Source organism: Glycine soja, chromosome 1 (genome assembly GCF_004193775.1).
Source record: "Glycine soja cultivar W05 chromosome 1, ASM419377v2, whole genome shotgun sequence".
NCBI classification, from domain to species: Eukaryota; Viridiplantae; Streptophyta; class Magnoliopsida; order Fabales; family Fabaceae; genus Glycine; species Glycine soja.
The window spans coordinates 40653074-40679447 of NC_041002.1; the positions used below are offsets into that span (position 1 = coordinate 40653074).

General features: G+C 33.2%; 1 protein-coding gene across 2 annotated transcripts in view; it reads left to right on the forward strand.

Moving 5' to 3' along the window:
* The window catches only part of LOC114415973 (probable leucine-rich repeat receptor-like serine/threonine-protein kinase At3g14840), a 35426-nt gene extending 16906 nt beyond the window's left edge, over window positions 1-18520 (forward strand). For both annotated transcript variants that reach the window (XM_028380844.1, XM_028380849.1), the window contains 8 exons: window positions 10262-10641; window positions 10946-11141; window positions 11224-11373; window positions 11635-11753; window positions 16273-16483; window positions 16589-16838; window positions 17193-17343; window positions 17872-18520. In XM_028380844.1, coding sequence (XP_028236645.1) covers window positions 10262-10641; window positions 10946-11141; window positions 11224-11373; window positions 11635-11753; window positions 16273-16483; window positions 16589-16838; window positions 17193-17343; window positions 17872-18237 — 1823 coding nt within the window. In that variant the 3' untranslated portion in view covers window positions 18238-18520. The remainder of the gene's footprint in view (window positions 1-10261; window positions 10642-10945; window positions 11142-11223; window positions 11374-11634; window positions 11754-16272; window positions 16484-16588; window positions 16839-17192; window positions 17344-17871) is intronic.
* The last annotated feature ends 7854 nt before the right edge of the window (window positions 18521-26374 follow it).

Here is a 26374-nt window from a genome sequence, read left to right on the forward strand (position 1 = left end):
TGGTGTTTGGCATCCTCTGCTGAGTTCCACTTGTAAGTGTTGAAGAGATCAAGGGCCTGCCAAACCCGCTTCAAAGAGTGGAAGTATTTTGTCACGTTATTACCTCCTTGCCGAATTTCTCTGGCTTGCAAGGTGAGTTCATAAATCTGAGATTTATTCCCAAGGTCAGAATACATTTCTGTAACACTATCCCATAGCTCTTTGGCTGTGGAATAGCACATGTAATTGCTGCTAATGTCCTCCTCCATGGAGTTTACCAGCCAAGTCATGACCATGGAGTTTTCAGCATCCCAAACAGCATACTGTGGATCAGCAGTATCTGGCTTGGGTCGCTCACCATTGAGGTATCTGAGTTTTCCTCTGCCACGAATATACAACTGGACAGATTGGTGCCACCGGAAGTAGTTCGACCCATTGAGTCGAAAGGTGGTGATTTGGACAAAATGAGATTCGCCAAAAATAACTCGCTGCAAGTCTTTGGGGGCGACAATCTCCTTCTCCTTATTTTGATCATCGCTGGTGGCTGAGGAACTGTCAGCCATGGCTGCAAATCAGAGGCGCAGAGATCTTTGCTCTAATGCCAAGTTGAAATATTTTGTAATATATATTTTAACTGTACAAGGATTCCTCCTTTTTATAGAGGGAATTACAACAGGTAATTGACTGCAATTTAGGAAGGAAATCCTAAATTAAGGAAAGAATGAATCATAATAAGAAACTACCTAAAATAGACTAAACAGAAAAGGAAACAGAATAATTATATACGGACATAATTATTTACTGCCAGTTACGAGCTGTAAATGCTATATTTTACACTCTGTCAACAGAAACCTACAACAATACCCTTACATAGTGTAGAACCTACTACATTACATAGTTGTCAATAGCGGCCGTAGCGGCCGCTATAGTGGCGTGGCGGAGCGGAGCGGCACCCATCCGCGACGTACACGTGTGTAGCGGGGCGGTTTCGGGTCGCGGTTGGAGCGGCCGCTATCGCGGCGGAGCGGGTTGCAGAGTGGTTTTTCGCGCCACTACTTCGAAGCATGGGTGGTTTTGAGTGGGTTCGGTGGTTCTGTTCTGTGTTGCTTCTTCTGCTTTGTTCTTCCTAGATAGAGAGAGAGAGAGAGGGAGGGAGGGAGGGAGAGAGAGAGAGAAAGAGAGAGAGGGCTCTGTGTTGTTTCTTCTGCTCTGTTCTGTGTTGCTAAGAAACTCTTGATCTCAGATCTCACTTGACGAAGTTGCACCCGCGCGCTCCACCAACTCTTTATCTCCACGTCTCCCAAAATTGTCCTGCCTTAATTATCTACCATGTGTATACAGTATATTCACGTTTTAATATACCATTAGGGGATTCAGCAAAAAAAAAAACATATATACCACTAGGGTTGTGTAGAGGCAAACAATATTAATATATAATAATAATGTTAATAATTAAATAATATAGAAATAATATTAAAAAATATAATAATATCATAGTTTTATAATATTAAAAACTTATAGTTATATATATATATATTTATATTTATATTTTTGTTTTTGAACATATATATATATATATTATTAATTATTTATATATTTAATTTTTGTTTTAAAGTTTAACATATCTAGTTAAATTGTAGCTGAACAATATTAATATACAATAACAATGTTAATAATTAAATAATATAGAAATAATATTAAATAAATATAATAATATCATAATTTTATAATATTAAAAACTTATATATATATATTTATATTTTTGTTTTTAAAGATATATATATATATATATTATTAATTATTTATATATTTATATTTTTGGTTTTAAAGTTTAACATATCTAGCCGAACAATATTAATATATAATAATAATGTTGATAATTAAATAATATAGACATAATATTAAATAAATATAATAATATCATAATTTTATAATATTAAAAACTTATATATATATATATTTATATTTTTTTTGAACATATATATATATATACTATTAATTATTTAACATATATAAAAAAAAACATTAGAATAGCGGTCATCCCGCTATCCTACTTTTGGGGTCGACCCGCTCCGCTACGCCGGTATTGACAACTATGATACATTACCCAGTTCTCGAGAACCCTTCTCCAGATACAATTGACAATGAAAAAAATTAGGAAAGATTTCACTTGGATAGTGAAGATATGAAAATTTTAGTTCTTATCTTTTTATCACACATAAAGACTACCCTATACCAATTTGATTTGATCCACCATCCCTTTCAAGTTGAGAGTTCTTGAAACTTGGTTATGAATCTTCAAAAAATACTCTCCTAGCTCTCACACTCTCAAAAGGTGAGATCATCACAAATTGAATAGAAGAGTTATGTGAAGAGACTTGAATAAAGGAGAAACAGAGTTAATCTATTATTTTGTCCTTGACCCCTTTTGGTTATCAATTTGAAGATAATAGTCGATTATATCATGGGATAAGCAATTAATTGCGAAGGTGCCTTAAATTCTTCCAGACTGAAATTATCGATTATCACAAGTAACTAATCAATTATTTGTGAAACTGTGATAAATTCTCAAAACAGGCACTTTGAGATAATCGATTATATTGTTTCATAATCGATTAATTTGTTCATCACTTTAAGACTTAAAAATTTGGAAACTTGTTTCAATCCAGAATTAATCCAAGTTATTTACTAAGTTCATTTTATCAGAAGGGTGCTAGGATAAGTCTATATATGAGGATAATCTAACCTATATCAATTCATCTCACACACAATCATGCAATGAAAGAAAAACGAAAGACAAAGCTATAATAGTTTTGTTCTACTCTAGTTCTATCTTTTTTTTTTGGTGAGTTCTCTAGTTCTATTCTATTTCAATATACAATGGCATCATCAGAACATCAAATCAATCTTTGTCATCATGTTCTTCATTTTGTTGGTTCAAGGTTGTCAAAGATGGAGATAGAAATTGTCATGGTGGTACAAAAATTATGTCCCCAAAATGGAGATAACTGCTTTCCAAGAGAGAAAACAATTACAAGAGGTGACAAAACTGGCGGAGCAGTGACAGTGGATGTTAAGTTGTAATTCAGTAGTTAGTTGTATTAGAGGCTGTTAGTGATAGTTATAGACTTTCCTATATAAGGGAGTCACTGTAAAGTGCAGTAAGTGAATAATAGAATTTTGCATCTATTATTTTCTTTGTTAAAAGGAAACCATGTGGAGGATGAGTGTTTCAACAAATTGGTGTGTAGAGCTTTGTTCGTTTCCTGGAACCAGAAGTTTCTTCACAAAGATGATTTCTCACAATGAAAATTTCCCTGCTTCTTTATCCATCCTCAATGGTAACAACTACAATAGGTGGTGTCTCCAAATCAGAGTCATCTTTCGTTTCAACAATGTCACAAAAATTGTGTAAGATGGTGTTCAAGAACGGGGTAGAAACCCATTGATGGGCAAAGGGAAACTTATCATGATTCAAACAAGAAATATGGTAACACGTTGTTCATTATTTATTAATATGTAGATGCAGATAACATGGGACATTCTTGATAAGTCCTATATGGGTGCTTACAAATTAAAGAAGGTTTTTATTAACGGCCCGGTGAAGGCAATGAGCTTCTATAGATGAATGATCAAGAATGTGGTGGTTGAGTGTTTTACTTAGATGTTGACCCTTACAAATCAAATGAAGACTTGTGGTGAGAAGTTGGAAGATTTGACGATCATTGACGAGATTTTGAGAATCTTATTAAGTCCAAGGTTTGATCACATAGTGGTTGCAATTTAACAAGATACAAATCTTGGAGGGATGAAGGTGGAAGAGATGCAAGGGATACTTGAGGCACAAGAGTTGAGACTTAATGAAAGAAGCTCACTAAGATCTTTAGAGCAAGCCTTGAAAGCTCAGACAAACAGATGAAATACCAGTGATGGTGGCAAGAACAAGAAAGGAAAATGAAAATGGAAGAACAAGTGAAAATTAAAATTCTGGTGAAGGCATCCAATGTTATAATTGTCAGAAGTCATGACATTTTGCTAATCAATCCTAGGGAAAGAAATTGCCAAGAAAGGAAGATGAAGCTCAATCAGCACATGATGAGGGTTCTGATTCCAATAATGTAATGCTAATGACGACTACTAATTTAGAAGGCGATAATTCTAATCTTTGGTACTTGGACACGTGTTATTCCAATCTCAAGACTGGCCAAAGAAAGTGGTTTGTGAATCTTGATGAAAAGGTTAAGAGCAAGATCAATTAGTCACAATAGTAAACTACAAAAGGTATTGAAAAGGTGATGGTTCAAAGAAGAGATGGACAATGATCCTTCATCATTATGTGCTCTATGTTCCCAACACGAAGAACAATCTGCTTAATCTTGGGAAGCTATATATTTCAGAAAGGCTACTCAATAAAAATGAAGCATAAGTTAAAAGTGTTTTGTAGCAAAGGAAAACTGCTCCTTTATCAAAGAATAGAACCTTCGAGATTTGGATTCAAATTATGGAGCATCAGTGCTTAGCCACTGCAATAAGTGATGAGAGTTGGGCGCGGCATCACAGGTTTGGGCATTTGAATTTCAAAATTTTAAATCTATTGAGAAGTAATAGTATGGTGCACGGTTTTCCTCCAATTGAAATATCAAAAAAATTGTGTCTTGAATGCTGTGAGTCCAAGCAACCAAGGAAATCTTTCAAGTTAGAAATACCAATAAGATATAAAGAGAAGCTTGAAGTAATATTTTAATATGTGTATGGCCTCTTTGAAGTGAAGTCATTGGGAGGTAACAACTACTTTGTGTCTTTTATTGATGAGTTTACTATAAAAAATTGGATTTATCTTATCAACAAAAAGAGTGAAGTGTTTGAGATCCTTAAAAAGTTTCAATTGCTGGCTGAAAAACAAATTAGGAAAGTGATCAAGATGTTTAGAACAAACGGAAGGGTGAATACAACTCATATAAATTTCAAAAATTTTATGACGAAGAGGGAATAGTTTATGAGGTGACATATCATTACACACCTGAACATAATGGTGTTGGTGAAAGGAGAAATAGAAGAATTCTGAATATGGCCAAAAGCATGATGAAAAGGAAGGAAATGCCTCATTATTTTTGGGGGGAGGCAGTATCTATTGCTTCCTATATCTTGAAAAGAAGTCCAATAAGGAGGCGAAAGGAAACCCCACCTGAAGAAGCTTGGTCAGGGAACAAATCTGATGTGAGTCATTTTTGAATATCTGGCTACTTATGCTTTAAGCATGTACCTGAGCAGGCTTGAAGGAAGATCACGTTGAACAAATGGTGCTAATTGGATATCATCCAATATGTGCTTACAAGTTATATGATCCAAGAAGGAGAAAGGTTGTCATTAGTAGAGATGCATGGTGGATGAAACAAGGAGCTGAAACTGGGAAATAAATGCTGCTAGTAGCATTGAAAGGATTGTGGCTATGAACCTTGAAGATGATCAAGATAAAGAAAGTTCAGTATCAACTAGAAACCATCCTAGAAAGTCTCAAATGGAGAGGCATATGCCACAAATGTTGAATGACAATTTTGAAATTTTTCCTGATGCAACAATTACTGTAGAAGGAGACTTGGTAAAATTTGCTTTGTTCTCTGACACAGAGCTTGTGAGTTTTGAGCAAGCTCTACAAGTCTCCAATTGGGTGGCTACAATGGAAGAAGAATAGAAGTCAATTTAGGAAAATCAAACTTGGAAATTAGTCTGTTTGCTTCATCAAAAGAGACCCATAACTATAAAGTGGGTCTACAAGATCAAAGTGAAGCTTACTAGAGAAGTGGCTACATACAAGGCCAGATTAGTGGCAAAGGGGTTCTTGCAATAACTTGGCTTGGATTATTATGAAGTTTTTGCTTCAGTTGCAAGGATTGAAACAATCAAACATGTGACCGCAGCTACTAGCTATAGGGGGTGGTCACTTTACCAATTAAATGTGAAGTCAGCCTTTTTAAATGGGCCCTTAGAAGAAGTTTATGTAAGTCAACCACCTGGATTTGAAGCGATAGGACAAGATGACAAAGTGTACAAGCTAGGAAGGCTTTATATGGCTTGAAAAATGCCCCTCAAACTTGGAACAAGAGAATACATAATTTCTCATGCAACAAAATTTTGTAAAATACATTGCTGAACATGGTCTTTACGCTGGAAACTCAACAGCTTCGCATCCATTGACTGTGTCTATATTTGGATGATCTGTTAGTGACTGATAGCAATGAAGTAGAAATAGTTGAGTTAATGAAGAGGATGATCAAAGAATATGAAATGTAAGATTTGGGGGTGTTATCCTACTTTCTTGGAATAGAGTTTCCTACCACTAGGAAGGGAATTTTCACACATCAGAAGAAGTATGCGACTGTTGTCCTAGAGATTCAACATGACTAATTGCAATCCAACCACCACTCCAGCTGAAATGAACTCAATGTAGTTATTCCTTTCTATTCTTAAAAATCCTCCAAGTCATAAATCATAAAATCTCCTATGACTCAAATCCGATATAATTTTTTTTAAAAGAACTGTTCAAGAAACAAATGATTCCCTCTTTCACTCCTGGTCTCAAATTGGAAAAGGAAGGGAGTAAACAATTGGTTGATGCTACACTATATAAACAGATTGTAGGATACCTATGCATCACTGTACCTTACCTGGCCAACAGTGTTGGCCTGATAAGAAAAATTATAGAGAAGTGGAGGAAACCTCCCATCTTGGTAGCCAAAAGAATTTTGAGGTATATCAAAGGAAAATTGGATTTTGGCATATTGTTTCCTAATGATAAAAGGTGTTTAAAGGCAAAGATGTTTGAGTAGAAGAGCACAACATTGTATGATTTTATGTTTGGCAGAGCACTAACCTCTCAATACTCAAAGTACCAAAGTGTGGTAGCCTGATCTTCATGTGAAGTGAAATATATAGTTACATCTATGGTAGCTTGTCCAGCTTTGTGGCTGGAAACTTTATTGGAGGAGCTAAACCTGAAAACTAAACTAATGAGAATGTTGATTAACGGGGGGGGGGGGGGGGGTTAAGTTGTAATTCAGTCAATTACTTGTGTTAGAGGGCTGCTGGTGACAACTATAAACTTTCCTATATAAGGGAGTCACTGTAAAGTACAGTAAGTGAATACTAGATTTTTCTGTGTGTGAATATTCTCTGTTACAAAGAAACTGATGATTAGTGTGAATGTTTCAATAATGGATGGAGACAAGAAAAGAAGATCAAATAGAAAAGTTAATAATAATAATAAAAAAAAAAGAATGCTTCCATATTTTTGGAATATGGCAATAGAAATATGACGGGCAAGTCAGAAAATCAAATTAAAATTTGACTAAATTATAACAATAGATTTTGTCTACTCACCTTTTAGGAGTTTCCTGTTGCAACCTACCTTCAATCTAATAACGGTAAGATGCATTCAGCATTCATTTTTAGAGATCCGATTCTCGTCGTTGAAGTCGAGTTGGATGCTAGTACAAAGGATCTTTCATTGCCTCTCTAAGTCCCACCCATCTTGCATATGAATTTCACAAATAGAAAATGCATGTGAGATAGAAGAGAAGATTAGAAGAGGATGAGAATGAAAGTTAGAAGAGAGAATGAAAAACATAGAGAAAGAAGATTTTAAAAAAAAAAACTTAGGTTTCAAATTTTAAATCATAATACCAAAAGATGAGTGCAGTTGGAGCACTACTTGTCATGGTCTACTTGATGCCACAATTCTGGCTCCATGGCCTTGTCTAGTGGCGCCGTTGAGAAACAGTTATGGGTACGACATTTCGGCGCAGTGAAGGAACAAAGGAATAAAGCAAAAGAGAGACAAGGAAGGGAGGAGATAATGATACAAAGATTTCATAGCTGTGTGTAGCAAAATATGCATCTCTTTTAAATAGAATGGAATGAGAAAAGTATGAATATGAAAGAGAATGGAATGGAAAAACGAATATATGAAATGGCAGCATAAAATGGTGATGATGTTATGACCTCGAATAATATATCCGCATGCAATACTAATGGAGAATAAAATGAAATTTTATATAACACTTAAATATATTTTTATTCTTAATTAATATTCGATCTAATTTTTGTGGTTGTTTTTTTTAATAAAATTTTGTTTTCTGTGGGGCTTTTTAACAAAATAACACTCTTATTGTTTGTCCTTGATCTTTTGTTTTAACACTGATAAATTAAAAAAATTTGTGTTTATTTTTTAATAAATTAACAAATTTTATTTTAGTACAACAAATAAAAAATATTTATTACAAAATAAATACAAAATATACTAATTTATTGGTATTAAAAATAAGTATTAAGGACAATAATAAAATTGTTTTATTAGAAACTCATAACAGAACAAAATATTTATTAAAAAATAAATATAAAATTAGATATTTATTAGGGATAAAAATATATTTAAATTAATTATGAATGCTACATTTAATTGGCTGAGAAATTGGCTGAGAAATGACATGTCAAAAGATTTTGAGCTAGAATTTTTTTTAGGGAAGATCTTCACTTTATATATATATATATATATATATATATATTAAGATTTAGAGGTGGACATTTATAAATTTTTAAATATATATAGAGAGAGAAAGAACAAGACCTTTTAGAGAGAATTTGGAAAATGAAAAGTTTCTTATTCAGGAGAATGTGGTGTTACATAGGCTTTGTAAATCATCTATATTTATATATTATTGACAGATTGAGTGGACTGGAGATTATTTCCTTAGATTATAGTAAGCTTTGAAATTTTATTGACACTACTGGTCCTATATATATAAAAAATAATTACTAAATTCATCAAAACTAATTAAAGTAGTTAAATTGATTAATTTGTTATAAATTTTAATTTTATTTTAAAACTATCCACGACATTAAAATTAAAAAAATATTACCTTTTGTTTGTTATATATCACATTAGAAGTAATAATATCCATGGACACTAAATGTATATGCATGGTATTATTTCCTAAATAAATATCATTATTTCCAACAAACCTTTATTCCAATATGATTATTTTGGTTGAGAAGAAGAACAAGGGATGATAATTTTGCACCGATTACAGGGCTTTAAACAAAATTACATTGTCCAACAAGTTTCCAATTTTTGCAATAGATGAATTATTAGATAAACTAGAAGCTACCATTTTTACTAAGCCAGACCTAAAATCTAGATATTGCAATTCTCTCATACTCCAATAGAATTATAATTTCAAACAGAGTATAATTTCTCGAAGTATTTTGACTAGGCATTGAACAGATGAAAATTTTCAAAACTTTTATGTATTACTTTCTAACTCATTTTTACTATGCAAATTAATACACAGGAAGAGGAATCCCAAAAATTTGTTTATTTATTTTAAATGTAAATAAATAACAAAGTTGAACTTCAACTTTCTTTTAAAAAATACTGAGATTGCAACGCCTAACTACCCACCTCTCAAAGCTAGAGTTCAACCACTCCAACCCTAGATGAGGCTCGAAATGCTCATTTAGAGCTAACAAATCACAGTCATATACATCCTCAAATGATTTCTGAAGAGTATGAGTTACAGGTCCAACTTGCAGGAGATACAAGGATGACACAATGGTTCGGGAATGGTGATTGATCCCCTAACTGACATTTCTAACAAAACTAACATATTAACATTTGCCGATAAAGAAAAAAGGTCAAACTTACATAGGTTCTAATTAGGATTTGGAAGTATTGATTCGTTGGTCCAACCTACCAAATTGTGAAATTTTTTGGGAGTGACAAGCATTTTCTTACCTTCCACCTTGAAGACAAGGTGGCACACAGGCACCAGAGTCCATAGCAGGATAAATAGGACAGGGAACATGGAATCAGATCAAAATGGGTCTTAACTCGATGTAACAATATATGCCTTATGTAATATATAATATACTAATGGTTGGTTAGTTAGAGAGGAGCAACATAAAAATGAGAGAAACTAGAATGTGGTATCTTAGAGAGAGAACCGATTGGAGGATTTGGAGAGCCTAGGCTTTTTAAACACCTGATTATCACCGGATTCTTTCTTCCCTAACATAGTAGAATATCACATTGGTATCTTCTGGGAATTTAAGGTTTTATAATCAATAAAATACTCCATTCTTTTTTATCTTTTCTGATCCAGTTACATTAGAATGTTAGAAACAAGAGGATGTAATAAAAGTAAAATCTTAATGTATATTTGTCGAATATGATTTATAATTGTGATTAATTGTTTAAGTAGTTGTTAACCAAATTCTACTTATCCAGCTTCATATTCTCTGTATATAAACTGTGGTGGAAATCTTGTAACTGATGGAAAGAAGACATATGATGATGACACGGGTGAGACTACTGGACCAGCAAGCTTTCATAATGACCGTGGAAAAAACTGGGCACTTATCAACAATGGTCATTTCTTTGATACCGACCGCTTAAACTACTATAATGTGACTAATTCAACTAAGCTTGTAATGGAGAATGTTGAACTGTACATGAATGCACGTGTTTCTCCAACCTCTTTGACCTATTATGGATTTTGCTTGGGAAATGGAAACTACACAGTAAAACTCCATTTTGCAGAAATAATGTTTACTGATGATAAAACATATAGCAGTCTTGGAAGGCGTGTATTTGACATCTACATTCAGGTCCATATTTTTATCATTTTCCTAAGTTGGTCAACCACATGTTAAATTTTGAACAAATTTGGTAAAATTCTCTTTGGGAACTTCATGATACCAAATTCAAATACAACAACAACAACAACAACGCCTTATCCCACTAGGTGGGGATACCAAATTCAAATACTTCAATATAATCTTTGACATAAACAAAATTTTCTCATAAGTTGTAATTAAGTTACTGAATGAAATGGTTCAGTCCGACAAATTTTTTACCACATTTCTCAACTAATTACCATCATATGTTTTTGTTTGAATTTCAATATTGCAGAGAAATTTGGTGGCTAAGGATTTCAATATTGCAAAAGAAGCAGGGGGCGTTGGTAAGGCAGTAATTAAAAATTTCACAGTTGTTGTGACTAGTAACGCCTTGGAGATTCGGTTATATTGGGCTGGGAAAGGAACCACTTCTATTCCATTTAGATCAATTTATGGTCCTCTTATATCAGCTATATCTGTTGATCCTAGTGAGTTGTACTTCTCTAGTTTTGTTTTCTGTTCTCATCTTTAGCTTCTAATCTAATTAAATCTTGCATAATAATCATGCAGACTTTATACCCCCATCAGAAAGTGGTAGTAGCAGCATATCCATAATAAGGGTTGTGGTTGCAGTTGTGGTTGCTGGAGCAATTATCATCTTGATATTTGGTATATTGTGGTGGAAGCGCTTTTTAGGATGGGAAAGATCAGTGGGCAGAGGTAATCACCATGAAGTGAATTAAATTAAATTAACCTGATTACCAACCTTTTGCATGAAACACCCGAGAACTGTTACACACACACACAAATATATATATACATTCATTTGTTTGTAGAACTTAGTGGTTCCCTATCAATTTAGTTGGCCTATTTTCTTATCTATTTTGCTAACTCCCTTGACAAGTAACAGTGCTAGGATGGTGGATTCAATGAAGCCATTTGTTTTATTAATATAAGATATTTGTTTGCTTCTATTGGTAGAACTGAAGGGTTTAGAATCACAAACTAGTTTATTTACCCTACGACAAATCAAGGCAGCAACAAATAACTTTGACAAATCCTTGAAGATTGGAGAAGGTGGGTTTGGTCTTGTTTACAAGGTATATCCTCTTAAATCAACCACTTTTTCCTGAACATAATTGTTACTCATTTATGTTGGAGTTATTTAGAATAAAAAGGTTTTAGTATGTATATGGGCTTGACCCAATTCCTTGTATATGCTGAACCTAGTATTATAAATATGAGGGTAGCTACACATTGTAGAATATGCCTCTCTCTATCTTTCTCTCTCTCTTCCTTATCTCTTTCTACATAGTATCATACAGGTAGGGTTTAGCACCTCCTTCTACAGTATCTTTCTCTCTTTGTGGTGTTTTGGGGGCGTTCTGAGGTGTTTTTTGGGTAAAAAAAGAAAGTGTGGTTCGTTGCTGCGTAAGGATGTCTAACAGCGACGGAGGTGCCAAGGGGCCTACTGCGGAAATCATTACCACTTCCTGCAAACTCACCGATATCAAGCTTGATGGCGACAGTGAGAATTATGTGGAATGGAAGAATTTGGTTGAATTTAGTCTTGGTGGGATGACTAAGGAAGATTATCTAATAGAAACATGTCCAGATGGATCTAAGGCAGTGATGTGCAATACTAATCTTAGCCTTTCTCGTCAATTCCATTGATAAACAGACTCAATCTGTTATCACCCATTGTAATGCAGTGAAGGAGTTGTGGGATTTTTTAAAAAAATCATCTATGAAAAATTCAATAATTTGAATTGGACTTATGCTCTTCTGCAAGAAATTTTCCACCTTAAACAGAATAAGCGGAAATCGACGGACTTCTTCTTAGAGTTCTAGAAGTACACTGAAGAATTGACTTTTCTCCTTGCTTGCAAATTTGTAGAGGAGATGGTGACCCAACAGAAGAAGCTTATAGCTCTAAGGTTACTTTTTGGTCTTGATTCAAAGTTTGTGGTGGTTTGCTCTCAGATATTATCTAGTTGGCAGGTGGATACTTTTGAGGGCTCTCGCTCCACTCCTGAGGGTGATTCCCTTGATCGCTCTGCTCTAGCGGTTCAATCTGGAGGTCATGGCCATGGTCGTGGTGGACAAGTGACGTGCTATGGTTGTGAGTAAGTGAGTCACTATAGACACCAGTGTGCACATTCCTCTCAGAATCAGCAGTACTCACAACCACAGGCTCATGCAGTGCCGCGGCCTGACATTGCCACTCAATCAGAGGAAAAACCTAGGTGGTTATGACTGATGACGAGTCATCTACACCTTCTTCTACTTCTTCTTCTTCAACCACATTTGTCCTACACCTTCATCTACTTCTTGACGTTGGATCATTGATTCTAGTGCCATAAATCATATAACAGGGGATTCAGGTATATGTTCTTCTTTCAATCCTTCTAGCATCCATTCTTTTGTTACACTTGTTCATGGGTCTAGTGTTCATGTTTAAGGGGACTAGGTGTACTACCCCAATTCCTACTTTTTCATTGTCTTCTATTTTGTACTTGCCCGAATTCTCGTGTAACCTCCTTTCCATTAGTCAGTTAACGCGATCGTTAAATTGTTCTATAACCTTTTTTCCCCAATTCTTATGTATTTTAGGATCTGCAGACCCAGAGGCTATTGGTAGAAGAAGAGTATCTAATGGACTGTACTTATTGGATGAAGGAGTTTCACATGCTTTTGCAGCTTCTACTATCCCCATGTTTCAGCCTCATTGTCAGCTAGTCATCCATCTTTAGGAGTTCTTAGGAAATTATGTCCACCATTAGAGTCTGTGGAGTCTATTTTGTGAGTCTCGTCAATTGGCTAAACATCATCAGTGTTTATTTGCCTTGTTTAAATAAAAGAGCTCATGCTCTCTTTGATATTGTTCATTCTGATGTATGGGGTTCCTGCCCAGTTACTTCAAAGTTTGGTTATAAATATTTTGTTATATTTGATGAAATCTATATCTGAATTGTTCACCATATTTTGTCATTATTGTTCTAAAATTCATACTCAATTTGGTTGTCTTGTGCGTGTTCTTTGCAGCGATAATGCTAAAGAATACTTTTCTGAACCATTTCTCATTTTCATGAATGAAAATGGCATGTTGCATCAATCTTCTTTCATCCTCACTCCACAACAAAACGGGGTGGCTGAGCATACAAATCTTCACCTTATGAAGGTTTCCTGAGCCTTATTATTTGCAATGAAGGTTTCAAAATTATTTTTGGCAAATGCAATCCTTACTGCTGCATATTTAATTAATTGCATGCCATCTTTTATATTGAATGGTGTAATTCCTTACTCTATTCTCTTCCCCTCTCATTCTTTGTTACCCTTACCCCTAAAAATATTTGGTTGTACATGTTTTGTGTATGATGTTTATCCTCAAGAAACCAAGTTGGATCCAAAGTCATTGAAGTGTGCTCGTGGGTTATTCTAGGACCCAAAAGGGGTATCGCTGTTTCTCTCCAGATCTTGGTCAGTACCTTGATTTTGCAAATGCGTCTTTTGTTGAAGATCGTTCGTTTTTTGTTGAGTATTAGTCCTCTTTGTATGTGTATGAGTCAGATGATTTGTTCTTAAATCTCACTATTATCGACTCTGCTCCTCCAACTCATCTCGATACAGGTTTCCAGTTTTTTAAACAAACATATCCTTGCCATCCTAAATAGGTGTCACTTGAAGCTGAAGCCACATGTGAAGCTCCACCAGAGGATCTACCAATACCTCTTCCAACATCTGCAGATCCTCCTTCATACCTTGATTTCCCTATTGCACTTCGTAAAGGTAAACACACCTGTACACATACTTATCCTATTTCCTCACATATGTCTATTGCTCATTTGTCATCCACCTCAAAGTCCTTTGTTGCTACCTAGATTTTGTTTCTATCCCTAAATCTCTTTTAGATGCCCTTAGTCATGGTGGCTAGAGACAAGCAATGAAGGAGGAAATGATAGCTCTTGAGAAAAATTGAAACTTGGGATTTGATTTCTCTCCCTGCAGGGAAGAGGGATATTGGTTGCAAGTGGGTTTATACTATCAAAATGGATTCTAATGGGTCTGTGGCTCATTTAAAGGCTCGCATCATTGCCAAGGGGTATGCTCAAACTTATGGAGTTGATTTTACTAATACTTTTTCCCATGTTGCTAAGCTTAACTCTATTCGCATTCTTATCTCTCTTGCTGCTACACATCGTTAACCTTTATTTCAATTGGATGTGAAGAATGCTTTCTTGCTTGGTGACTTACATTAAGCGGTGTATATAGAGCAATCACCTGGGTTTGTTGCTTAGGGGGAGTTTGGCAAGGTGTGCCGCTTAAGGAAGTTGTTAAATGGCTTGATGCAATCACCTAGATCTTGGTTTGGGAGATTTAGTGGTGTGGTCCTTGCATTTGGACTGAAGCTGAGTCAAAGTGATCATACTGTATTTTATAAAAATACTAACCTTGGCAGCATCTTACTTGTGGTGTATGTTGATGATATTGTGATTACAAGAAGTGATAATAAAGGTACTGACAACTTGAAGAGTTTTCTTCAAACTCAGTTTCAGACTAAAGACTTGGGGGCCTTGAAGTACTTCTTAGGTATTGAGGTTATGTACTCGAAGAAGGGGATCCATATGGACCCAGGGTTTAAGCTGACTGTTGATGGAGTTCCATTCTCTGATCCACTGAGATGCAAACGAAAGGTGGAGAAGCTTAATTATCTTTGAATCACTAGGCCGGATATTTCCTTCCCAGCAAGTTTTGTTAGTCAATTCATGAGGTTCCTGACTAATACTCATTGGGAAGCATTTATCCACATAAAGTACTTGAAGAAAGCTTTAGGAAAGGGGATTGCGTATCAAGATCATGGGCACATATAGGAGGAAGCATTCTCTGATGCGGATCAGATTTGGTCTCATATGGACCGCAAATCTACCATATGAGCTACTGTGTATTTTTGGGAGGTAATTTAATCTCTTGGAAAAGTAAGAAGCAAGATGTGATGACCAAATCTAGTGTAGTGGCAGAATACAGGGCTATGGCCCAAATGACTTGTGAGTTGATATGGGCGAAACAAATTTTGGAGAAGATAGGATTTGCTAATACCTATCCTATGACATTGTAGTGTGACAATGAAGCTGCCACACATATCGAATCAAATCCAATCTATCATGAAAGAATGAAGCATATTGAGGTAGATTGTCACTTAATCCTAGAGAAGGTTCAACAAAACCTTATATGTACCTCTTATGTCAAGACAGGAGATCAACTAGCAAATGTGCTTACAAAAGCTTTGAATGGGGTGCGTAGTGATTTTATGTGTAACAAGTTGGGCATGATTAACATCTATGCTCCAGCTTAAGGGGGAGAGTTAGAGTCATTTATGTTAGAGCTGTTTAGAATAAAAGGGTTTTAGTATGTATATGGGCTTGGCCCAAGTGCTTGTATATGCTTAACCTAGTATTATATATATGAGGGTAGCTACACATTGTAGAGCACACAATCATAGTTTACTCATATGCTCTATCTCTTTCTCTCTTCCTTATCTCTTTCTACAATAATGGATGAAATATTGTACTTGTGTTAATGTTTAATGTAATACTATTTTTCACCTGTATAAAATTTTAGGGTGTACTATCGGATGGCACTGTAGTAGCAGTTAAGCAGCTTTCTACTAGGTCAAGGCAAGGGAGTCGGGAATTTGTAAATGAGATAGGCCTGATTTCTGCTTTGCAACACCCTTGTTTAGTTAAGCTCTACGGCTGTTGTATGGAAGAGGATCAATTGTTACTGATTTATGAATACATGGAAAACAATAGTCTTGCTCATGCTTTATTTGGTAATTGTTTTTCTCTACTTTCAAGTCTCATTTATGTTTCTGTAATAATGAACCCTATCTTATTCATGTAACTTACATTTATATGTTGTTTAATTTCCATATAAGCCAAAAATGATGACTCTGAGAAATGTCAATTGAGATTGGATTGGCAAACAAGGCATAGGATTTGTGTTGGTATCGCTAAAGGTTTGGCTTACCTTCATGAAGAGTCCAAACTGAAGATTGTTCATAGGGACATCAAGGCCAATAATGTGTTGCTGGATAAAGATCTCAACCCCAAGATATCTGATTTTGGATTGGCAAAGCTTAATGATGAGGACAAAACCCATTTGAGCACCAGAATAGCTGGCACTTAGTGAGTTTCCATACATTTCCTTTTTTACCATTTTGCATTGATCATTACTGAGCTATATGTTGGATCCATTATCATACTATATTATAATTTCGCCAAGCTTGATGATGGGGATAAAACCCATTTGAGCATTAAAATAGCTGACACTTAGTGAGTTCCCATACATTTCCTTTTTACCATTTTGCATTGATCATTATTGAGGTATATGTTAGACACGTACATTATCATAATATAATAATAATCAAGAAAAACAATAGACATCATGTATTGAAATACCTCATGATCAAATTTAAATTGAACTTACACTAGTTTATGATTGAAAAATGTACTGTAATTGGTGAATTTTCAATATTGTAGTGGGTACATTGCTCCTGAGTATGCAATGCATGGTTATTTGACGGACAAAGCAGATGTTTATAGTTTTGGAATTGTTGCATTGGAAATTGTTAGTGGGATGAGCAACACCATTAGCCAGCCTACGGAAGAATGTTTCTCTCTCATTGATAGGGTAAATTATGCCTTATACTCTCTTGCCCTCTGCCAATCTGATTTTGAGAATATCTAGCATGGTGGTGTACATTCTGTATAAAACTATAAAATGAATTTCATTTATTGACACCTTACAAGGGAAATACACTATAGAGTTAATGTTTCTCAAATCTGCTGTAATGTCCAAATTGGAGATACCCAAGAATGCATCATCAATTCCTTGCATTTTGTAAAATTCTTGCGTCTTGTCCGGCAAATATGATGAATTAGCTATCTGCAAAAAAAGAAAAAAGACTTTTTCCACATTATATTTCCTACTTACCTATATATATTTGCACCTTAAATTTGAGGTCTTGTTTGATAACTATAATATCTAACAATTTTTTCTTTAACCAAGCCAAATGATATTTTGTGATTTAGCCAACCTCATCTTGTGAGATAAAGTTGTTGCTGCTGTTGTTGTTGTTGTCTGATTGTTTCAACTTTCAACTGTGAATTTAATTTGGAATCAAATGTTTGATTGTTTGCATTAATTTTACAATACTAGGTACATCTCTTGAAAGAAAACGGTAATCTAATGGAGATTGTGGATAAGAGGTTGGGTGAACACTTCAACAAAACGGAGGCAATGATGATGATCAATGTAGCCCTTTTATGCACCAAAGTCTCTCTAGCACTCAGGCCCACCATGTCTTTAGTGGTAAGCATGCTTGAAGGGAGAACACGTATTCAAGAGGTGGTGTTAGACAAAAGAGAGGTATTGGATGATGACAAATTTGAGATAATGCAACAGTATTATCAACACAGAGGAGAAAATAACATAATTGAGTCTCAGAACCTAAGTGACCCTACGGGGGAATCTTCTAAACTTTTCGCTGATACAAGTTCTTCTGGTGAGCAAATTGAAAGTTAGAGAACTTATAGAAATGAACATCTTGTCGTTGCTCTATATATATTTAGTGTTTGGCACAACTTATTTTGCAAAAATGAAGATACGGTTCTTGTATCTAAATAAGTAAGGGTTTGAACAAGTTTGCATAACCAATTGTATTAGAATTTAATGAGTGGAAGAATACTTCGTTTTCAACGGTTGATTCTCTAACCATTAAGACCATGTATTTCCAAATAGATCCATGAAAATTTGTAAGAATAAATTTCTTATGTAGAATGAAAAATCAAGAATGCCTTTTTCCTGTGGTCCAAAACACGGAAATATGCTTGAGTGCCGCCAATGGGAGGATAGAGTTGTGCTAGTTTTGTAATCATGGGATTTTATTTTTTTATTTTTTCAAGGAATATCCCTCACCGAGTGCAAGGTTTAATCTCATCATGGATACTGAAGGTAGAGGATAAGCCCCTTCCAACTAGGTTTGCTATATTAGAGTTGAGAGATCAATCTCCTAATCTCTTGTTATTTCTTTGTCTGGTGGTGAGGAAGGAAAGGGAGGGAATGAAAGGGAATGAGAAAAGAATAGAGAAATAGGATGGAAATAGATTTGTTCAGTAGAAGATAAAGAGAAAGAGTGAATGAGAAAAGAAAACAGAAGAGAAAAAGGGTGGAAATAGATTTGTTAGGTAGTAGAGAAATAGAGTAAAAATAGAAAAGGAATATTTGTATTAAAGTTGCCTAGTAAGTAATTAAAAAATAAAATTATTATTATTATTGTTTAAATATGTTTTTAGTCTTAATAAAATTAGTATGTTTTGATTTTGGTGCCTATACAAAAATTTCTTTGTTTTTCATGACTCTAAAATTTTAAATTAATATTTTTAGTCTATAAAATGAGCTTGATTTTTGTTGTAAAATGTTTTTCTTTGATTTTCAATTAAAAAATAAAAATCACTAATTTTTTCCATAAAGTTCATTTTAAGATAGAAGATAAATCACATTTGATCTGGGGAGCTAGTTAATTTCTGAAAATATCACGTGCTTACGTTGTACCATAGCTAGCAGGTGTCATCTGGGATGATCATTTCACTTTCTGTTAAACACATGTAATTAACTCACTAAAAATATATTTAAATCTATTATTATTATTAGTATTATATAAGAAATAGAGCAACCTTAATCAATTATATGTAGGGGTGGGAATAGGTCAGGCCGGCCTACAGGGGTTTACGACCTGCCCTACATAAAGTTTGGCATGTACTGATCTATTTAATTAAAAAGTTAGGCTCGGGCTTTTTTAAAAGCCTATTAAATTAAATAGACTAGACTTATTAAAAAGCTTTATAAGCCTGATAGGCTGTTATATATATATATATATATATATATATATATATATATATATATATATATATATATATATATATATATATATTATTTTTTGGGTATAATTAATTTTTTTTAAACTAGCAGATTTTGATTATACATTACTGCTCCATAACTTTCATTCCTATAATCAAGTAAGACTTTAATTACAATTTAGGTATGAGTCATGTATCCCTTTATATTCTTCATTATTTTTATTGGCTTTCCTATTCCGGTTAACGTTTCCTTTTCCTTTAACTTTCTTGTTAAAAAGGCTTTTAAAAAGGCTATCAGGTCAGGCTAGGCTTTTAAAAAGGTCAGGCCGAGCCAGAAATAAAAACCTTTAATAGGCTATAGGCCAGGCTCAGGCCTCAAAAATTCATCGTAGGCTAGGCTCAGACCTTTTAAAGTTTAGTCTGTCATGACCTATTCCCACCACTAATTATATAGGAGTTGCAATTGATTAGTTATTATTATAATAGGGTAGATTATGTTTTTTATCCTTAAATTTTTTTACCACTGATCAATATTTTTAGACTTTTTTCCATTAATTTAGTCATTTCCATTTATTTTGGATGTTAAATAATGATATGATATATATATTTTATTATTATTTTATTTTATTATATTTTTTCAATTAAAAAACCACCAAAAACTACATGAATAAAGTGTTTTTTTAACTATTAATAATTTGTGGCACCTTATAACCACCACAAATTGCAAGAACCCTTAAGAATAAACTCATTCAACTAATTCACATTTTAATGGGAAGGTAACTTATTTTTCTAGACGAAATTCAATCAATGGTCTAAACATATTATTCTTCCGTTAAGGCTTTTTCTTAGTGTATTCAAAAATTCAACACTAAGTTTACATTTTGAATAATCATAAAATAACATAATAATTAAAAAGGATCTTACTAACTAGTGCTAATAAGGTATTAGTTAAAGGATTAAAAAAATATTTTTAAAGAAATCACATAAAAGAACATAAAAAAACTATATTTACAAATCTTAATAAAAATCTTTTTTCCCTTATTGGATGAAAGTCATATGTACGGCTTGGAGGAAGATAATTGATGTCTTTCCATATTCATTTTTTTTAAGGCTCACATCTTTCTCCTTAAATTTTCACGCTACATGAACGAATCAAACAAGACTAATACTACTCGGCTGTAATTTTAACCATCTTATATATGCTAGTTTTGGTTTGTGTGAAGTGTGAACATGAACATGCATGATAAGCTTGGTCTCTATACATGGATTCAAGCCCTTGGAATCCTCTTCAACTCCAAACTTTGTCACTTGAAGCCCCCAATGGAATGAAAACAGTCATGGCAAGTATAACATTAACTGATTAAGTAACAGTGACATTAACCGTCCATTGACTTGTCAATCATCAAGGAATCTACATAGTAGACACATGCTAATTTTCTTTTGATAAACAACATCTTTAAATCCCTCTTGTCAGGATTTAAAAACACAATTTATAAAGAAATTACACGTGACTGCATTATTAGATGACAAGTTAATGGACTATAAATGTCCTTATTATGTCCTCATTTTCTTTTTAAGCCGTAGGAATCGAATATAGTATATGGAGATTTATAATAATTCACGCACTTTGCTCAACTAGTTAGATCCCCTTAACTTACATCCTCATTTTACATTGTTACTTTGCAATGTGAACTAAAATATGTATAAAAAAACAAAACAAAAGGCTAGAATAAAAAAACCCTCTATTTTATAAGGACCAATAGGTCATCTTTTATGTCTTTCTTAAGAAACTACTTTATAATATGATTGGAGTGCATGTATCTTTTGATCTTTTTAGGAATTATATATATATATATATATATATATATATATATATATATATATATATATATATATATATATAATGATTTTCTTTATGACATATTTTTAATATTTTTTTAAACAACATCATTTTTGTGTTTACAGTGATTGTCCTGAGATTTGAACCTAGAATTTCATGTATATACTACCTTAAATTTTCCTCCACCGAACCAACACTAATGATTTACGTCAAGTGTTTATCTATTGTAGTTAGGGTTTTAAAAGTTCAAAGAATAAAATTTGTTATTTTCACAATTTTTTGGATTTTATGCATCCAAACAAAGTCAAATAAATGTTAGGATTTTCCTATGTTTTATTCTCTGTATTTATCAGATTTCTTGCTTGTCACCTACTAAATCTTAACCTCCAAGAACAATTTAAATTGCTCAAAACTCAGTTATCATCATGTATGTTTCAATTGAGAATTCAAATGACTTTTTTCCTTCATTTGAATTTATAACGTCTTTTGCTCTTAAAAAATATCTTCAATTGACTTTGTTTTTACTTACTAGAATTTTGATGGCATTATATTATTGGTGTTGAAAGTTCCCAACATAGTTAAGAAGGGAGACAAATTTGGAAATTTTTCACTATGCATATTTCGTATTTTCGTCTTAATTAATCTGTTATAATGCTCAAATTGTATTATTCTAAAACTAAAACAATATTTTTCCTTGTTATCAACATTCTTAGACTTGGAAAGCCCAAATTAGATTATTTGCACAACCCATGTTTGAATATTTTGTGTGTTCTTCTTATTTAAGTTCACAGTGAAGTCTAGTTAAGGTTTGAAAAACATGTACTATTTAAAAATTATTTATAGATTTGTATTGATATAAATATTAGTTGTTATTTGAGATATGGTGTATTATATAATTAACTAGTAGAGGCATGCTCTATTCAGAACAAGACTGGGTCTGGCAAAGTGTAAATCCTTAATTTGTTCCACATGTGTTTGTCTGGTTATTGTTCTTTTATTTTTTTATTTTTTCCTTAAAATGGAGTAAGAGATCGATCTCTAACTAGAATAAACTCTTTTGATTACAAGGTAAATTCCTCTAAAAAAATTGAGCGCCTCTTAGCTACCCTTCAAATCCGTAAACCCCAAATTCAATCACCAAACCCATAATCCTTGCTTCTGAAATCCCTCACCACTCGACTTTTCGCCAGCCACAATGAAACTGCCCTTGAAGTCTTTGCCGCAATTCCTCCCAACGTTTGTGGGGTATTATCACTAGCCCTGTGTTTAAATTGTTGGACTGTGAAAAAATGTAATAAAATCTAGGGTTTGATATTGTTGTTAAAATAATTTATGGCAAATCGAAAAAATTATTAGTTGAGTCGTAGACAATGTCGCTTTCTTTAAGACGTTTCGTGACACTGCCAAAAATTGTGCAAGCAGACTATTAACCACGAAGTCCCTAGGATAAAATAGCTCAGATCACTCTATAAGATTCCCACTATACTGAGGGAACCTTTCTAGAATTACACCCTCTTGTATGACTTGAAAAGTCACTCTAAAGCCACCTGAAAATATGACTTGAAAAGTCACTCTAATAGCCAACCGAAAATTTAGTGCTACAGAAAGAAAGAGGGAGAAGTTTCTCGGAAATGCATCGACTGAGATTTGGGAGGGAGAAAGAAAAGTTGAGGAAATGCTTCTCGACTGGGACAAGAAAAAATAAAGAAAGAGGCTCTCTATATATAGGGAGTGAAACATTATCCAAGTGTTTACCCTGAGCGATGTGGGACTTGAAGCTTTTTTTTCTTTTTTTTTTTCCAAACTTTCACTCATTATCTCCTTTGTTCTAACAGATACAACATCATTTTGAGGACTACATTGTTTAAATTGAGAAAGAACGTTAACCCATTAAAATGTACTAGGATAAAATGAATCTGCTAATGAGATTGGAAGCAAATTGAAGTTGAAGGAAGTACATCTCAGATTCAAAGGAAGCATAGAATTTGATTAAGTTGAGAAAGGGCAAGATAATTGTAGCCACTTCAATGATACTTTTTTTTATGGGAATTACTTTAGGCTATTTTGACAAAACTAGCTTAAAGTTGAAAAGTTAGCTAGTAAAATTGAAAGTTAATTTTTTTTTAATAAATTATAAGTATTCATAAAGATAACTTATGAAGTTGTTGAAAGTATAAAATGATAAAAAAGTAATAAAATCATAATTTATTTAAAAAGAATAACTAAAAAATTGGATAAATATATTAAGGATAAAAATTAAAGAAATATAAAAAGTTAGAAGTTGAGCGTTTCAAAAAATACTAAAAGTTACTAAAAAAACTTATCTATTCAACAGTAAAACAAGTTTTCAGTTAATGAAAGAGGTTAAAAACTAACCAAAATATCTTATCCAAGATAATTTTAATGAAACTTAACACCAACAATTTTCTTTCTGTTTGGGTTCAATGATATAGGAAGAAATTAGGCAAAATTGCAAAATTGGTCCTCCACTTTATCTCCAATTTCGGGTTTGGTCCCCCTATAATTTAATTCACAAATTTGGTCCCTCGGTTTTATAAATCCTTGCAAAATTGATCCTGGAAGCCCAATTTGGACGATGACCGTTAACCTTAGACGTTGACTGCCACGTGTCAACGCTTGAGTGGTTCCCTGTAAAGACTTCATTTTTTGTAGGTAAAATTGCACTTTTGGTCCCCCAGTTTTACTCCAATTTCGATTTTGGTTCCCCTATAATTTAATTCACACATTTGGTCCCTCAGTTTTATAAATCTCTTTATAAATTGTTCTTGCAAAATTGGTCTTTTGAATGGTTTAGCCACTGGTGCTAGAGACATGGTAGGTCTTGATAAATCTCGCACTTCTTTTTCATCGCAAGTTTTTCACTCACTTGGAACCCAAAGAAAAATCACTATTTGTCTCTCTCCCACTTTTGGGGTTGTTTAACTTGGGAAAGTGGTGCATGAATCCCAACCTGGGTTTGAAATTTTCAGATATCTTACTTTAACATGTTCTGTAATAGCCTCTTTTTTTTTCTTTTTTTGCTCCCTCATGCGGTATTATGTCTATACAACTGCTTAAGTGGCCTATGTATGACAATGGTATTTTTGTTTGAAATTTGAAATACAATTTCTCCAGTAATGAAATTTGGATGAATTTATAAAGGGATTTATAAAACTGGAGGACCAAATGTGTGAATTAAATTATAAAGGGACCAAAATCGAAATTGGAGTAAAACTGGGGGACCAAAAGTGTAATTTTACCTAAAAAAATGAAGTATTTACGGGAAACCACTCAGACGTTGACACGTGGTATTGACACATGACAGTCAACATCTGAGGTTAAGGGTCAATGTCCAAATCGGGCTTCCAGGACCAATTTTGCAGGGATTTATAAAACTGGGGGACAAAATTTGTGAATTAAATTATAGGGGGACCAAATCCGAAAGTGAAGATAAATTGGGGGACCAAAAGTGCAATTTTGCCAAGAAATTAAGAGAGAACAATAACTTCACCCTTGGGTGTAGGGATTTTAACTTCTTTTTTGTATACTTAGGTGGCTTTTAACAATAGAGAATTATATCAATTGATTTAAATTAAAAATTAAATTTTACCAATAAAAATTGTGACAAAGTTACACGTCACTTGTCACATGGAGAACCCTTGTAACATAAAGTTAACAAAGAGACATTAAAATCAGATTTTTTTTTTTAAAATTTGGAGGACTAAAATATACAATTTTTAGGGAAAAAATAGTCCCAAATTAAGCATCAAATTTATATTTGAGTCTAACGTTTAATTCCTATATCACTCTAATTTTAAATATATGATCTTTCATAAACTAATGATTATGACAAAATTTATAAATATACAATAGTTATTTTATAATAAAAAAGTTTTGTTCGATGAAATACAATTTAAATGTGTGTGCCAGGTGGGGCTATGGATCATGATCCATGGTTTTCAATTATGTTGCATTCCTAGTTTTACAAATCAAATGAATTGATCAATTTCTCCTTCCATTTCATCCTCTATCACCAATCCAAATTGTCCTAAAAATATCCTTAGATATATTTTTTTCATCAGTGTGACATTGGTACGAAGGATTAATTGTGTTGATGACTAATTTTCATCAAAAAATTTAATTGATCACCTTTTATGAAGTCTCTCCTTCTAATCATATTTTTTCATCCACAATATTCAAATCCGAAACATTATGTAAGGATATCGAGTCTAGTATTACTCGGACCAACAACTTGTTAGTAGTGTCCCTACATATATGAGGAGAATTTATGTACTAAATTAAGCTTATTTTTTAAACTTTAGATATTCTTCATATTTGTGTCATACATAAATATTATTCTTTGTCTATTAATTATTTTTCTTTTTATTGTTTTCTACATTTTATTAATATTTCAAAAACAATAAGTACAAGATAGTGAGATACTTGTTATTATGATAACATTTTTTAAATTGAGCTTCTTAGAAATTCAAGCTGTAAGTTTTCCTTAATTTTGTTTTTATAAAATTATATGATTTGAATGAGTATTTTTTCTCTAAATATAAATATGAAGTTGTTCCAATAAATTAATAAATTCCATCATTGGCCTACTAGATTCAAGTTCAAAAACCAATAGTTGACAAAAGTTGTCCCAATGAATATTAGTCACTCCTTCCGATGGGAACAACTTCATACCAATATCATAAAAAATAAAAAAGATTCAAGTTCAAAAAAATATTGAGGTGGTCATCAAAATATCCATTAGATTTTAGCTCAAATAAATCTCATAGTAAGCTAAAGCAGTTAAGCGTATATATTAATTGTTACCATATATTTTATGTGACATGAAATCCTTACCTAATTTATTACCATAATAAAAAAAATTATTAGATAAATTTTTTGAGTTTAGAGCCCATTTGGTGGTTAGGATAAGATGAGATGAGATAGAATGTACGAACAAGATAAG